The 16355-nt window shown below is 41.2% G+C and overlaps 2 protein-coding genes across 3 annotated transcripts in view; one reads left to right on the top strand and one right to left on the bottom strand.

Moving 5' to 3' along the window:
• Positions 1 to 16355, top strand: part of LOC135697018 (bridge-like lipid transfer protein family member 3B) — a 52637-nt gene that overhangs the window by 18980 nt on the left and 17302 nt on the right. For both annotated transcript variants that reach the window (XM_065216570.1, XM_065216569.1), the window contains exons 2-8: positions 10041 to 10242; positions 11164 to 12035; positions 12092 to 12211; positions 12283 to 12566; positions 12697 to 12717; positions 15017 to 15109; positions 15178 to 16334. In XM_065216570.1, coding sequence (XP_065072642.1) covers positions 10041 to 10242; positions 11164 to 12035; positions 12092 to 12211; positions 12283 to 12566; positions 12697 to 12717; positions 15017 to 15109; positions 15178 to 16334 — 2749 coding nt within the window. The remainder of the gene's footprint in view (positions 1 to 10040; positions 10243 to 11163; positions 12036 to 12091; positions 12212 to 12282; positions 12567 to 12696; positions 12718 to 15016; positions 15110 to 15177; positions 16335 to 16355) is intronic.
• ppk15 (pickpocket 15) lies at positions 12727 to 15007 on the bottom strand. Its single transcript, XM_065216607.1, has 4 exons — positions 13922 to 15007; positions 13635 to 13719; positions 13291 to 13576; positions 12727 to 13232 (listed from the first exon to the last, which is right to left on the bottom strand). Exons 1-4 carry the CDS (start codon positions 14557 to 14559, stop codon positions 12793 to 12795), a joined length of 1449 nt encoding a protein of 482 aa, XP_065072679.1. The 5' UTR covers positions 14560 to 15007; the 3' UTR covers positions 12727 to 12792.

Below are 16355 nucleotides of genomic sequence, written 5' to 3'. Positions count from 1 at the left end.
TTAAATTTCAGAAGTTCTAGGGGAAATGACGACTTCGGCATGACAGACTATTTTCGGCAACACAAATTGAAACACTATTTTCACTGGATTTTCTTACGAAAACACTTCGCTGAATGCTTGCAAACGATTCTTTATGCTTTCAGCTTCAATTTGACTATATTTTTAGCACTGAGAAAAAGCAATCTAGCAAGGTTTCCTTGAAATGCAACACACGCACTACAAATTGTAGTTGATTTCGAGTTGCCGATAATAGAACAGCAGATTTACATGCAGTTCAAATGGAACGGTTGCCAAAAAAAAACTCGTTGCCGACAATACTCGCTCTCACTAGAGAAGATTGGAGCTTTGTAAAAGCGTTTCAAAACAGTTTTTGACAATTCTTTCGACTGAAATTGTTAGAGCAGCTGGCAGCAAAAGATTGTAAACAAACCAATACTGCATATGTGTGCGTTCCTTAGAGAAAAAGGCTATAGAAAGAAGGTCGCTGCTTAGGTTGCCGAGAATACGTAAATTCCCCTATATAATGAGAGAGAGAAGGATTAGTATTTTCCATTTAATTCCACTACTTTATTTGCTTATCCTTGACAGATACGCGTATTTCGTCTACAATGTGCAGACTTCTTCAGTGTCTTGTACTAATACTCGACTGAAGAAAAACATCGCATTTACCGAATATATATTAACACAGGTACATTTTCACTTAGAAACTAGGTAAACTTAAATTTAATTTTCTGTAGGAACAGGTACTCTGCTGCTTACTCGTTGATGTGTCCTAGGTAGTAACTTAAAAAGCCATGTGTGTCCGTTTCCTTGATCCCTGTTGAGTAAAGTTGAATTACGTTGTTTGTTGATCTCGAGGCTTTCTGCAACATCCAATTTCCATGGTGTAGATACGGCTCGTAAAATCGTGATGTCCTCCGTCGATAGTTGGTGGTCCTCTGTGAAGATGTGTTCTGCAACCTTCGATTTGAAATCATATGTAAGGCCTTTTTCCTTTTGCTTTTTGGCCTTATTAACCTCCGCTATATGTTCTTTAAATCTAGTTGCTAAAGTTCTCTTGGTTTGTCCTACATATACTTTGTTACAATGATTACAGCTTATTTTATATACACCTGCTTTACCTAAAACATTAACTGGGTCTTTAGTGGATCCTAACAATGATTTCAACTGGTTATGTCTACTGGTGAAAACTAAATCTAATCCGAATTGTTTTAACTGTGGTCTTAGCTTACAAGTAATATCTTGATCAAATGGAATGGACACTCGTTTCAATGGTTCAGGTGCTGCGGTGAGGGTTGTAAATAATCTCCTTTGTAGAATTCTCGCTTTTTTATCGATGATTGCCTGGATTGTGGTCTCCTTGTATCCGTTGAGTCTTGCTGTTTCGAAGATGTACTGTAATTCCTTAACCTTTCCATTTTCTACTGGAACGAATGGTTGGAAGTATAGGGGATAACTCTTTTGGTGCTTGTTGGTTTCCTGTAAATTTCGTATTCAAGTGAGGAAGATGATGACGATTCCCTGATGACTAGAAGATCGAGAAATGCGAGTTTCCCGTCTTTTTTTACCTCGTGAGTGAATTTGATATCCTTGTGAATTCTGTTGATCTCATCTAAAATTTGTGGAAGGGCTTCCCGTTTAACTACGCTGAAGATATCGTCAACAAACCTCCACCAACGGTTTGGTAATAGTCCTTTCTCCTTCAGAATTGTCTCCAAGTTGGCCATGAAAAGTTCACACAAGAAGGGGGATAGGGGATTTCCCATTGGGGCTCCTTTCGTCTGCTTGTAGAAGTTACCTCGGAAAGAGAAGTAGTTCTCTTCCATACAAAGGTGGGTACGTCCGAACCTTGTTTCTCTATGCTGCATCCTCTCGTTGTGTTGACAGCCAGTCCTCCAAATGGTTGATCGCTTCCTTGACCGGTACGCTGGGAAAAAAAGAGCTGTGACGTCGAAAGATACCATAATCTCGTCCTCGTTGATGTCTCCTGAAGATTGTAGTTGCTGGGCGAACTCCTGGATGTTACTAACTGCTTTACTCTGGAACTGATTCGGCATACTCTGGAACTCTTTGACTATCCACTTCGCTAGTTTGTGGGTGGGGGAGACCTTTGATCCTGGGTAGAATGGGATTGGGTTCCCGTAAACGACCTGCTCCATCTCCTAATATCGATTTGCACTCCTTCAGTGCTTTCTCCACGCGTTTCACTAAGTTCTGTAAAGGGGCCAACTCGAAGCTGTCTATACGGTCCGTTGTTAATCTTCGTTGTCATTTAATTATCGTAATCGTCCTTGTCCATGATAACGACCGCGTTTCCCTTGTCTGCCTTCACGTAGTATACTGCTTTACTTTTTAGCTCCTTTAGAATCCGAATTTCTTTTTCGTTGGCGCGACTTTGTTCCTGTCCGTCCTTTATTATGTTCGATGTGATAGTTCTAACCGTATTCTGTGATGGTGTTGGAAGTGTCTTGGTAATCGCTGTTTCTACGTCAATGATGATCTGCTCCACGTCTGGCTTGATTGTAACCGCGTATCCTAGCCCCTTGTTGAGGTGTGTCAATTTTTCTTCCGTGAATGCGGTCGTCGATCGGTTGACAACCAACCCATCAATGGAGTGAACCCTCGGCGTCGTGGTGATGGTTGATGGTTGATGGGATCTGCTCACCCGTTCGGTGTGTCGTCCGTCTCCGTTGAGACTCCTGCCGTGGTATGTTTAGCTTCCTATCCTGCAGCTTCCGCTTCCTATCCGATTCGCACTCCTCTGCTACCTTGGCCCTAGACAGAAACTCCTGGAATTTAATTGGATACTCCTTGGCCAATTTGAGATGTAGATAATAACATTCCAAAACCTTCATGTCCAGTTTGCTATATAGCCGTCTGATGCTATCTTTGATGAACTCTGCTTCCATCCTCTTTACTACGCTGGGTGGGGTGGGTGTTCGTACCTTAATCCTATGGCTTATAGGTATAACCTTATATTTTTGGCATTTCTTCAGAAATGCTACTTCCTTGTGAAGCGATGCGATGGTTTTCTTCATCAGGATTCAGAAGTACTGCCTACTTAAATGGTGGTCATATTGTCCCGAATGGACTTAAGGGGCTGTTCATAAACTACGTATACAGTTTATGGGGGGGGGGGGGGTTGACAATTATCCACGGTCCATAAAAATAAAAAAAAAGTGTATGGACAATTGCAGGGCTTCTACAACAGATGCGGATTTCGCGATTTTCGCGGATTTGAACTTTCAGTCGCGAAAATCGCGGAAACATTAAATGATGTCGCGAAAATCGTGAAGGGACTGATGTGCTGTCACAAAAATTGTGGAATTCATTGTAAGCTTTCCGTCCCAGATTATTTTGCTGTCATTAATTTTGTTGTTCATTTTGCTCTCAATTTTTTACCGGTTCAAACTCAACACCCTGCAAATAATCGAGATCTCAATTCCATAAGTTACACCGGATCTACACGAAACCCTGGGGTCTGTCCAATGTGAGATATTTTCATATATTTTTTTTATTTCGAATATGAACATAGCGTTTTTCGTTGTCAAATCATAAACGAATCGTATACATGCGAGTAATTGCCATGTATACCGGATATTCTAGATTCTCCAAATCTTCCTGGAGTGCAGTTGATTTGTTCTACTATATCAACTAAGACTGCAATAATGCATGTAGTATCAAAATATGTCCAAACAGATTCAAAGTGTTTATGTGGATCGTGCCAACCTATTTTCGTGTATCCCAAATGTTTTAGGATTTCCAAATCGATATTTCGATACTATCAATATTATCCCAGTCTTTGTTGATCTAGTTAAACAAATCATCTGCAGGATGATTTGGAGAACCCAGATGGTCTGGTATACGAGGAAATAATTAAACATTTTCCTTATAGACACTATGAATCTGTTTGGACATATTTCGATATTACAGACTTTATCCCAGTCATGGTTGATCTAGTAGAATAAATAATCTGAACTCCAGAACGATTTGGAGAACTCAAAACATCTGGTATACATGGCAATAGTTCATGCGTGATCCACATAGACACTGTGCATCTGTCTGGAAATATTTCGATACTAAAGACATTGTCCCAATCGCGGATGATCTAGTAGATCAAATTAATCCAGGACGATTTGAAGAACATTGAACATCTGGATTACTCGGAAATAGATCATGCATGATCCACATAGACACTTTGAATCGGATTGGACATTTTTCGATACTACAGACATTATTGCAGTCTTGGTTGATCTAGTAGAACAAATCAACTGATGTCCTGGACGATTTGGAAACCCTATAATTTCCGGTATACATATAAGTAATAAGTCGTGCATTATCTACAAAGTCACATATATACGATTCGGTTATGATTTGTTAACGAAAAGTGCTAGGTTCATATTAGAAATAAAAAAAAAATATCATGAAAATGTCTCACCATTGGACAGACCCCAAGGAATATCCGTGTAAATACAGAACCGCGACGTGACCAACAAGTGTGACTTATGAAACTCAGGTAATTTATCGATTATGTGCAGGGTGTTTGGTTTGAATCGGTTAAAAATTGAAAAAAATAGAACCAAATTAACATTTAGGACCAGGAATGCAAAAAATCATGACACTCACGTAACACTCGCCTTCGCATCAACCGACTATCGCTGACAGATCTTTTTGTCACGCAGTTAGAGTTAGAGCCATGGTAAACAATAATCACAAGTAATCGTCGCTGCTCACAAGCAAAACGTTACACTCGCTGCTGATAATGAAAAGCACAACGAAAACAGTGAAGACTTCTGCAGTACGATGATGAGAAAAAGCGAAACGACAGAAGAAAATGAAAACAATGCTAACGCATTCCAAGTTCGTCTCGGCAGGCGTGAGTGTGTGAGTTACAAACAAAGCAGGCAACATTAAACGGAAGCTGTTGGGCTCACTCACCAACACACTCACATAAGCAAGCAAAGCAGCAACTGCTTCAAAACGAGTACAGATGAGTGTCGTGATTGTCAGGAATGACCAGATCGGTGATGGATCACAACAGGAAGACGACATTCACCAGTTGCTTTTTATTTCTTTCGTCAACTTGATGGATGGTCAGCTTCGACGAGCACATTGATAGGAATGTACAAAGCGTTACTACCACCAGCTGTTTGATGATGGTGATTGTGATAGGTCGCAACTCTGTTTAGAACAGCAAAATACGTCAGAGACGCAAAGGTGCGTCTCTGACGTATTTTGCTGTCCTAAGTTATGTCAAGAAAATTTGAATTTCAAATGAAAATGCATTAATTTTTTTTAAATAATGTTTCATCAAATCTAGGCCGGCATTATTCAACAGAATCTCATAATGTAAGGGTGTTTTATTATGTTCAATTATTACTCAGAATTTATACTATACATAAATAACTGAAGATTATACATTATTATTTTTTATTTATTTTTCATAGGTTACAAACGACACTCCTTTAGCTCAGTTGGTAAAGGCGCAACTACAAAGCAAGTCCATGCGGGAGGCGACTGAGTTCGATTCCCGTCCGGTCTATTAATTTTTCGGGTTGGAAAATTTCTCTACTTCCTTGGGTATAGAAAAGTACAGGTATTGAAAGCTCTCAATTAAAATGTGAAGGTACTTCAAAGAATACTAAGTTGAGAGCAGACAAAAATCTAATATGTTATAAGCAATAAGCTTGAAATTCCATGTAGTAGTATGCAAATAGTATTTTTAAGCAATGAAAACAGTTTTTTTTGTCGCGGATTAGTATTTGAAGTCACGGATTTGTTTTGAGAAATCGCGGATTTCGCGGATCAAATTTAGAAAATCTTGTAACAGCCCTGCAATTATCTACGCAGGGGGAGGGGGGTTAAGAATTCCAAAAAATTGTCTACGTAGTTAATGAACAGCCCGTAAGTAATATTTTGTTAAGAAAATCTTTAATGTTTATTAAAATCTAGGAAAACATCGTCTCATATAAGAAAGCAATGACCATTTATAAAGCTGCTGAAGGAATATCAACGATAAGTTATAAGAAACTAATGATAGGTCTTATTTTCTGATTCAGAAATCTTATAACAGTTTTAGCATTTTGAGCTACACACTTAGAAATAACTAGTTTTTTGTTTAGGAGATTTTCAGCCGCAGACTGGTTCATCTCCGGCGCTTCCCTAATTACATATTTGAGAGTTTGGACAACCCAGAAGGGGTTCTCCTAGAGGTTGGTGGGGCTCCAGAAGGGAGTTTCCTTAGTACTGAGTATTTTTTTTATAGAGTTAATTATAGTTCCTGTTTTGGTTCTTAACGTGACGGAATCCATATTTGACATAAAAGATGAGACGTAAACAAACATATCATGTGATATTAAGTGCTCAAAGACTATAAAGTTCGTTGCTCGACGAAAAGTACGTTTGATTGAGCTATATTTCGCGTCTGTTATGACTCGAATTTATGTCAAAATTGACGCTCGTATATGTCACTCTCAGGGCACCTAAATGTACATGAATTTTTCTAAGTGTGTAGTCTTACATTTTTCGAATATTTGCTCAAGAGAAAAGTATGTTGTTCGACTTAAATTAAATGGATAGTTGAAGTAGGCTTCAAGCATTAAACCAGCAACAGATTTTTTTGTAAAATATGTCCAATAAGTTAATTTTCAAGTGGGTTGCCACATTGCCCCATTGGCCATATTTCCCCACTTTCCCCTGCTATAAATTACCTTTACACGCTATGAAACTAATCATGTTATCTATTTCTTCTAGTCTTTTTCTCAAAAAACACTGATGCAAAAAAACTTAAGAATTCCATAAAGCATGACTTTATGAACCTGGATAACTTTGGTATCATAAGACACTTATGAATTCCATTAGTGTTACTTATGAATAATTATCGCTGGTGGTTCTTATACGCCTCTAGCCTATTCGATTTCTCAAGCATTGATAGACGTGAGCGCAAATCACGGGCTCAAAAATTGGAGCGCTCAATGTTTGAGTTCAGTGGTAATACTTTTTTAAGTTTCATGAGGTGTTATTTTGAATTTCATTGTTTTGATTTATGAATTATGTTCGATAAGTCAAACTTATGATTTCCATAATCAATCCTTGAAAAATCATGAGTGGTTCGTATGGACTGCCTATAAACACAATACTCTATAGTACATGTATTGATAAGTTTTTCAACTTAAATTCAGTTGTAATGCATGTTGCAATGCAATGCACTATATCGTTTTGCTATGGAATGGCTGTATATGAAAGTCGATTTTAAACTGATTTATTATATTTCAGCTACATTTGAATTATGATTTAGATTTATACGTGACATCGAACAGTAGAAAACTATTAGCAGCTGCGGGTGCAGTTTCTGTTTTTGAAATTGTTGCAGATTTGAACAAGGGAACAGTCTTCACCCCAGCAGGCCTGGGTTCAATTCCATTCTTCTTTTCCTTTATTTAACGTCGGTCTCTGTTCCGCAATCTAGTGCCAATCACCGACTGACATCGATTGCCATCCATTGACGCAACCGAATGTGCAGGAAGGCAGCTTCCACACCTGCGTAGGATATCGCACCCATTCACAACCACACATGGGCCGGGACCAACGGCTTTACTTCCCTTCCGAAGGAAGACGTGACCAGAGATTTTTATGCCTTAGAAAAATCCCACCGACCTCGACTGGGGATTGAACCCAGACTCATTGGGGTGTTAGAAAGCAGTCACGCTTACCACTACACCACCGGCACCGGCTTCCGGGATTTTCTGAGGCATAACATCTTTGTTCACGCATTTCTTCGGAAGGGAAGTAAAGCCGTTGGTCCCCGGTTCATGAGTTGATGGGTCGATAGGTAGATTTGACGTAGATTTACGAAAGTAGTTTTGAAGTCACAGCAAAAGTATGCTAAATATTAAATTGATTGCTTAACTCGTTATCAGTGAAAAAGTTCGATAGGTTGAAATTCGGAAGTAATTTTAGAGTTCTGTTCTTTATCTTATTCTTTTATCAATCATTTGTGGTCCTGAAAAAGACCGATGGGTTGGAAGCTTGAAAGCCAGTTTAGAACAATGCTCTGGAAATTTTTCCTCGATGATCTTGGAGATGATAGCGGTGCGGAAATGAACTATGTATTAAGGAAAACACGTCAATCACAGAATCTGAGCCTACCGGATGGGTATCTACGTATGTGCTTTTTGATACAAATTGTAAGCCCCTTCTATTAAGAGAATCCGGCAAGATTTTTTTTTTTGGGCATAATTCTCTTAATAAAAAGGGGCTTATAATTAGCATCAAAAGGCATAAACAAACCATCAGGCATGCTCAATGCTTAGTATCAATATTCGGCGACTGTGTTAGGGAAACCACTTTTCCCATCACGGAAACGCCTCCTTATTTTCTGATGATAAAATTACGCATTTTTGTGTACAAAACGCACGGATTTTTGGTTTATTCAATAGATAATAAAAACAAACAAAAATTGATTGGAGGAATGTCTCGCAAAAAAAAATCCAATCGCGAGATATTCGTGATCAATCATATGAATTCGAGATTGTTTTGCTTTTTTTAGCATCCTAGAGAAAACCTTACCAAGTGTTTCTTGGTTAATTTTCATGGTCATGTGGTATTCGGTCATTGCAAGAATTTTTGTTTGCTGGGTACATTATCAAAGAGCTTTCGGGGTGATGTGGCTGGCAGCAAGGCGAGCGAACGATCAATGAAAATTAGCTCTTAAACAACAATAATTTATGGTGGTCCTGAAAAGGACCATTTTGTCGTAATGGTTGAGTAATGCTGAGCTATTAGGGTGTTGAACACGACGCCAAACGATAGATGACCTAAAGCGACTCACGAAGATGGATGCGGATCAGTAGCGGTGAGGCTTCTTCCTCCTTCGATGAAAGGATGCTCATGTGGGCCGCAACTCGCTGCTGACGACCGACCGGACACCACCACACACGGTGATTGGATAAGCACCGTTCAGGGAGACCGGATGGAATTCAATTTTGAAATCTGTGTTAGGGAAAGCGCTTTTTTGCAGGCAATCGGTGATAATTTTGATGACTATTGCAACAGTTGTGTAATTTTCAGTAGTGATCTATTGAAAATTAATAAAGTGTTCAATTTAGCAGGTTCGTAGCAAAATTTCTAATCGATTAGCTTGTTTAGAATTACAATCCATCTGCAATTGACAGAGTTATATGTGGTCAAAACCTGACCACTTTTCGAATTGCGGTCAATTTTGATTTTTTGAAATTGCATCCCCAATTTGTTGCCGAAAGACGTAATCCTACGTCAAGAATGATCAAGGGAACAGAAAACAAAATGTATGATTATGTAAAAGATTATAATAAGCCTGACTTAATTGATGATTTATCAGTGGTGTCCCGTAACTTCACTTTTTACCTGTGCACCAACTTTCAAATCCAGATTTAATGCCATATTCATACTCGAACCGGTTGAACAATTCACTTAATTTTCTAGTTTACTCGATATCTATCCATTGCAAGCAATATTTTGATAATTGTTTATGTTTTGAGAGTTTGTATACAGGTAGATTGAGGTTAAGGAAACGCCAATGTGATTTATATTTTTCATACGCAAACTTATGTATAATTATTTAATTCTCAAATTCTCAAATAGAAGCTAAAAAACCAGTACGTGATCATCCCTATCCACCATGTGCATCGCAATGTGAGCCAGCGAAATCTTATGATCTTATGTACCTACTTACTTCGCACGCGTACCGAAACGACTTTCTCACACCACCACCTGCCCGTGTTTCGCCTTTTGCCTGTAACAATAACAGCATAAATAGCGCGCGAAACAATGTCGGTATAGGACCGGACCATTGCCGTCGTCAGGTCGTCACATTCCTCCCCTGGCGAATATTCATACTTATTCATTTAATCGCACACACTAGCTATGGGTAGGTGACGGCTAGTCTTCTTACTGAGCTTTGTGCACCGAGCGTACATATACAATCCACCCGCCACATTTACCCCCAACCGCTTTAAACACTGGGCTCATATTTCTATTTGTTTTCTTCGTTTGCTCCGCAGGTATACCAAAAATTTATCACCCGACAAGGTGAACCTGAGTGCATTCCGGGGCGAAGGAGAACTCTCGAACCTGCAGCTGGACGAGAATGTACTCACCGATCTACTGGAACTGCCGTCATGGTTGCGACTCACGTCTGCCTGGTGCAATCACGTGTCGTTTCGAATATCCTGGACCAAGCTGAAAAGCACCCCCATAACGCTGGTGAGTACTACCGTGAAGAACAGGCGGAAGATGGTGCTGCTCATGGAATGAGAATGAGGATGCCGCGACGGGATGCGGCCGTGTTGAGTTGAACATTTCATGGATTGCATACATTAAGGGACGTGGTCGGTAATTTAATCCTTGCTTTGAATGCAGGGTGAGCGAGCGGTGGCTAGTACGGTTTGGATTTATTGCCTCCATTGCCGTGAAGCATCTACCGAAACCGTAATCTTATACACCTACTCGATTAGAGGGATTGATCATGGTGCACTTGTTGCTGAATGTGACTCACCGCAGTTCATTTATCAATTAAGTTCGCTTTATTAGCTACTTTTATTTACTTTGGTTAACAGCTAGCTTAACCAGACTATGCTTTTTGAGACGCGTGTTTTGTTTTTTGGAAGCGCGATTAGAAATTTATTTAATATGAATCAATTATTCTTCAATTATTTTGGATAATTCGGTTGTTCCTCAGTTTGCAACACAGATTCGATCACTCGAGCTACAGCTGGATATTATAGTAAAGTGTAAAATAATGTTTGATATAAATAGTCAGATATAGGGAATAGTGATGACTATTCTACTAGAGTCAGAAGGTTCATCTTATGTCTTTCTTTGTTTTTTTCTCTAGACATTATATAAAAGATTTGCAAAATTGCATGTCAGTCACGTTTTTTTAATGTTAGTGATCATTTCTTAGAACGATCCTATAACACTACCCCGAATACCCCGAAAAATGAACATTTAGAGAAATTGATTAGTCGGGGTAATGGTATTCGGGGACAGGACCATTCCGGATAATAGCATTTGGGGTAATATTATAGGATCGCTGCAGGATCTACCCTCTACCAAAGTACGATTTTTTTGATAATGATGTAAAAAAAAAAGAAGTAACACAAAGCCGCATTTACTGCCTTTCAGACGCTAGACGAAGTCAACATAACGGTGGAAACATGCGAGATTGCACGCAGTGGGACGCCGACTGCGGGGATCTCTTCCCTCTCGGCACCTCAAGGGAAGTACAGTTTCATCCACAAAGTCATCGATGGCATAACGATCGTCGTAAACACGGTGAATGTGAATCTGAAAAGTCCCGCCTTTACGGCATCGGTTCAGATGTCCCGGATACGAGTGGAATCACGCACACCCAAGTGGCTGCTCGGTGATCTGCGGGCCACTAGGCTTAAGGACCCAAACCGGGGACTCATACTAATATTTAAGGAGCTGTCCTGGCAAACGGTCCGCATCGAGGCCAGTTCTACGCAAGATCAAAGTCTGACGCCGTTGCGGTTGCTCACAAACCAAGCCCGATGTAGGATATCTATTAAGAAAAAACTGTCCGACTGTAGTATAGTAGCTAGTAGACTGGTTCTAATTCTCGATGACCTGCTGTGGGTATTGACTGACTCACAGTTAAAGGCAGCTCTTCACTTTGTCGATTCGCTATCGGGATTGATCAAAGCATCCACCAATGTGGTTCAAAGGGCCAAGGCCCAGAGGAAGCTGGAAACGCTCCCCGAATATCAAGCGCAGCTGGCACAGTCTACGCGAGTGCAGGACGTGCAGCAGTTAACGGCAGCACAGAGGTACTTCAACATCTACGATGTGCGGGAAACTTCGTATCACTTCTTCAGTCAACGAATCGATCTGCATCTTTGCGACGATGCCGGTATCGGCCGATCCAGCCATCCTAATTTGAAAGATGGAGGGGCTTTGCAGATTTCCGTGCAAGGTTTTCAGATCGATTACTATCCATATCATTTGGCGAAAGCGGATCGTGCTCATTGGCCAAAGTAAGCTGTGTAGTGTTTTGTGCACAAACCCATTATAACGGTTATAACAATTACAGATATAAAGAAGCAAGTGTTCCACCGGCCTTATGGCTCGAACAATCTCTAAATGCCTTCCGTGAAGCGATACTTAACCTTAGTCAACCCAATAGACCACCGACGCACCCCAGCTTAGAGAGGTAATACTACAAACCACTACTAGTGTTAAACAACCCTGTTTATGTCTTACTTATGGTTTTTAATCCCTCAGAACCACCAATCTCGGTCAACATCCACCACCGTCACAGAGCAATCACCCTCCGGCGCAACGGAATCCACCGGCGGCGAGTGGCACGCAAACTGGAACCAACACCGGAGTTAACACTCCCAATACGCCTGGATCGCAGTCGGCTTCGGCTTCGCCCATGAAGAAACACGTTCTGGATAACCTCGCCAAACTGATGTGCGTATGTGTGATTATGAAAGTGGAAGAATTTTCGCTGTACCGGGTGACCACCTCCGGGAACAAACAGATGCCAAAGGAGTTCATCACGGGTAAGTTGCACCATTTGATACTTTTATTAATTAAGTTTTGAATTATTGCTGCAGTATTGCAATGGTTGTCTGATGGCTTTCTTACATTTATTTGCACGCCGTGATTTTAATAATCCACATCTAATGAAAGCACTAAGCAAAAGGAGAAAAGGTATTTAAATTCTTCCTATTTTCATAGGTGTTTAGACAGTTAGATTTCAAACAATAGTGCCTTGTAGAAACATTTTCAATCTTCATCGTCTTCCTCATCTTCTTCGTCATCTTCCTCGACATCATCGACGTGCTTGTTTTGATAGCTAGTTGAAATGAAGCGCACCGTAAAGAAGTAGATCAACTCCACCAGGCTCAAAATACTAGCTCCCATGAAGAGTCCCAAGATTCCACCGATCGATACTACCACGTCCAGATTCTCCCGTACAATTTGCCTCCGGTAGCGTTGCGTTGGAAGGGCAATCAATTTGAACAGTACCGAGCGGCCCTTGCGATCTTCAATCTCGGACTGCTTTCCGATGACTCGTATTTCGTGTTCCGTGCATGATGGTAGACATTGACAGACCAATCCGTTCGTGCGCCAGGGTTGCATGATTGTCGTCTGTGGGAACATGAGATCCTTCTGATCCAAGCAGAATAGGCCTTCGTAGCCACAAATGGGGCTTTTATCGTTGTCTGAGATATGTTTTTGGAATGTGATGGAAATAAATTGGCTATTGATTAAGAATCTTACCGTCGGTAATCATGTTGTGGTGACAGCAGTTGCACGTCTTGATCTGTGCCAGCTTGAGGCATTCAGTTACGCAAACGCTGTAACTGTACTTGGGATAGTTGAAATTACTGTTCTCATCGGGAAATATGCATCGTCGGATTTCGCGATCTACTGTATGAACAAGGGGATCGTTTACAATATTCTGAAGCGCGAAGAATACGGTTCCAGTGTAGCCTTCCGGAATTTGAGCGAACTGAAGGGTCGTCAACAGCATGTGCGGAATGTCTTCCTCGTTCAGGATGTAGGCCTACTTGACAACTGAAAGTATTCATTCAATTCTGCAGGTACTGTAACGTAAAACTTACCGAACTAGCTTTGGTAATATTTATCAAGAGTTCACCTGCTCCGGTACCACGACCAACTTCCATGCTAAGCCAATTGTTGCCTCCCCTAGAACAGTACAAGATTATTTAATCACTGCTAGGAAATATAGATAAAGTTATAACGTATGTAGGGCGAAAAACAATTATCAACTATAATTTATGTTAAATGTCCCTCCAAAAATGTACTACCTGCACGATTTCACTAAAAATATTTCTTCCATAAATTGTCCAAATTTTCGAGCTGTTTGCTATACCAGGCACCTACTTACTTCTCCACCAACTGTATAGAATTCATCAGATAGCACGAACCCATTGAAGTCTGAATGGGCTTAAAGTATTGGCAGCAGTCGAACTTCTTCCCATTCCAGCTGCACTCTTCCAGGAGCTGACTGCAGGTAGCCCGCACTCTCGCTGCAAACCGGTTGTAATTAGACACGGGACATTTGATGCAGTCGTCGCAATCCTTGTACGGTGCACAGTAAGACATGATCGAACCGTAGTTGTACAAATTTTGAAAGATCACCCTTAACATGAAATCCTCCACGTCGTAGTTGTACTCCATGTCTTCGCTCGTTTTAAGCCCTTCGATTACGGCTTCCAGACTACCATAGTATTCTTTGGCATATCCCATCTCACAGATGCCCACCGAGGGGAAGTGGATCTTTTCCCGAGCATGAATGTTCTCGATGACCATGCTGACGGCGTTGTTGTGAAAGGTTTCCATATAGGACCGTATGAGGTAGTAGGATCCCGTCCAGGAAAGCATCACACATCCGAGCCAGAATAGCCGTTCCGTGTAGTGGTATTTTTTGCTTGCAATATATCCTAGTCCTGCCAGGGAGCAGTTGCTGCAGTAGTCCACCAGAATGTTGTACCATACTTTGAAAAAGTGTTTCAAACGCTTCATGCCGGTCTAGGCTGCCGCCACTCGTACACTGAATATTGCTTTACTGAAATGAACCTTTCACCTACCAAGATAGTGCTAGATGGATAGTGATTAATTATAAATCTGCACGAAGTAAAGTTATGATTCGTGGATGTGGAGCTCATTAAAAATTCATAATTTTCTTACGTAAGCGTTCATTTTGCACCATTCTCGTAAATGCATGTCTGTTTATCCCTGTTGAGTTTATAATTAACTCCCCTTTTCCCCTTAATAGGGATATATGTATATCATTAGTAGGTATAGCGTAGTGAAAGGGGATAATTTGGATGGCGTAACGTGAGCTGCATGCCTGCTCAAGCTCGTGTAAATTGTAAACGACAGCTCTATGTTGTAATTACTATTGTGCAGTGTTAGAAACGATACGGTTATGATAGGAATGTGATAAGTGTTGGTTTCAACTTGAAATTAACTTTTTCAGGTGACAGAGATCGTTACTCCCTACCACCGGAAATGCCAACACTGCACGCGGAGTTCACCTATTTTTACTATCCGGGAGATTTTGTTTTTCCATGTGAGTACCTTATATGATGGTCGACAATGACGAGTTCCAGATTTGAACTAACCGGTAACCTATTTCAGTGCCTCCATCCAAAGCATTCGTACATATCAACCCGGTCCAGATCAACTTCGATCTGGATAGCTGTCTGTGGTTTAGTTCGTTTGTGCTTAATCTTCACGAAAGTTTACTTCGAACGAACAATGTTACGAGTAGCCTGAGCTCCCCTTCCACTCCGTCCTCGGGAGGCCGTTCCGAGCCTCAGCCAACTTTAATGTACATGGACGTCAAGGTAGAAGTAATTATGCCTCGGATTGTGTTTGAAGCTTCACCGGGGGCTCCTCAGCAGCGAGATCGCCCGAAAGCGATGCATGTACAGGTGGCGCGTTTTGCATTGACAAATATCCGGGAGATGGGTGCTTCGCGGGCTGATTTAGCGCAGGCCATATCCTCACTACAGGAAGGAAGTTTGGTTTTTGGTTCGGGCTTTCCGTCGAAACCGGGCGATATGTGTATCGTTACGGATAGGATACTGTCGCACATTGCGGCAACTGATGTCACCTCTGGACAACCTATGTCTCCGCAGATGCAATCAGCGTTCAGCAATCTTACACGGTATGCCATGTGGAGTGAACCCCGGGATGTTTGGTGCATGAAATTGGATCCGGTTTGGGTAGATTTCTATGGAGCGCGATCGGTTGGTGCTAATCGAGCCATTCCTTTTGTCGACGCAGTTCCCATCACCATATGGTTGCACGGCCGATCGGATGTTGACATGTTTCCGAATGATTCAGTTGATGAGCAGATCGAACATCAAAGCAATAATTCAGAATTCATTAAATCAAACGAAAGTATCAACTTGTCCATCAAACAGTTGCTAGAGTTATACCCATTGAATAGCAATCATCATCATCAGCAGCAGCAACAGCAACAGCCGCCTCGCCAGGAGAGCACCGATACAAGCTCGTCCAATCGTAGTTCCATGTGTCATCCACCATTGATTGGTGATAATGTTAAGAAGAAAGCGGAAAACGCAAGCTCATCTAGTGTACCCCAAAATCCCGTAGATAGTAGTACAGATGCGGCGAAGACGGCCGATCTGCACGTGATAGCGCATGTTTCCAATTTAGTTAGTGTTCAAATTGATCATTACCAGTATCTGTTCGTGCTACGTCTGGCCGAGGATCTGACTGAACTGGCAACGTTCCTGTCGCTGGATTCTAAGCGGATTCTGCAGGCGGTAGGATGCATTTGAGATCGT

This window comes from Ochlerotatus camptorhynchus, unplaced genomic scaffold, assembly GCF_037179485.1.
Source record: "Ochlerotatus camptorhynchus isolate MF236.1 unplaced genomic scaffold, CSIRO-AGI_Acam_v1.1 ptg000064l, whole genome shotgun sequence".
Classification (NCBI taxonomy): Eukaryota; Metazoa; Arthropoda; class Insecta; order Diptera; family Culicidae; genus Ochlerotatus; species Ochlerotatus camptorhynchus.
The sequence above is the reverse complement of the archived record's forward strand: the minus strand, read 5'-3'. Positions and strand labels throughout refer to the sequence as shown.

Coding starts and splice junctions, on each gene's coding strand:
- ppk15 (XM_065216607.1), bottom strand. CDS start 14,559: ATGAAGCGTTTGAAACACTTTTTCAAAGTATGGTACAACATTCTGGTG. Junction 13,720..13,921: donor TCTATACAGTTGGTGGAGAA/GTAAGTAGGTGC, acceptor GTACTGTTCTAG/GGGAGGCAACAATTGGCTTA. Junction 13,233..13,290: donor CCACAACATGATTACCGACG/GTAAGATTCTTA, acceptor AACATATCTCAG/ACAACGATAAAAGCCCCATT.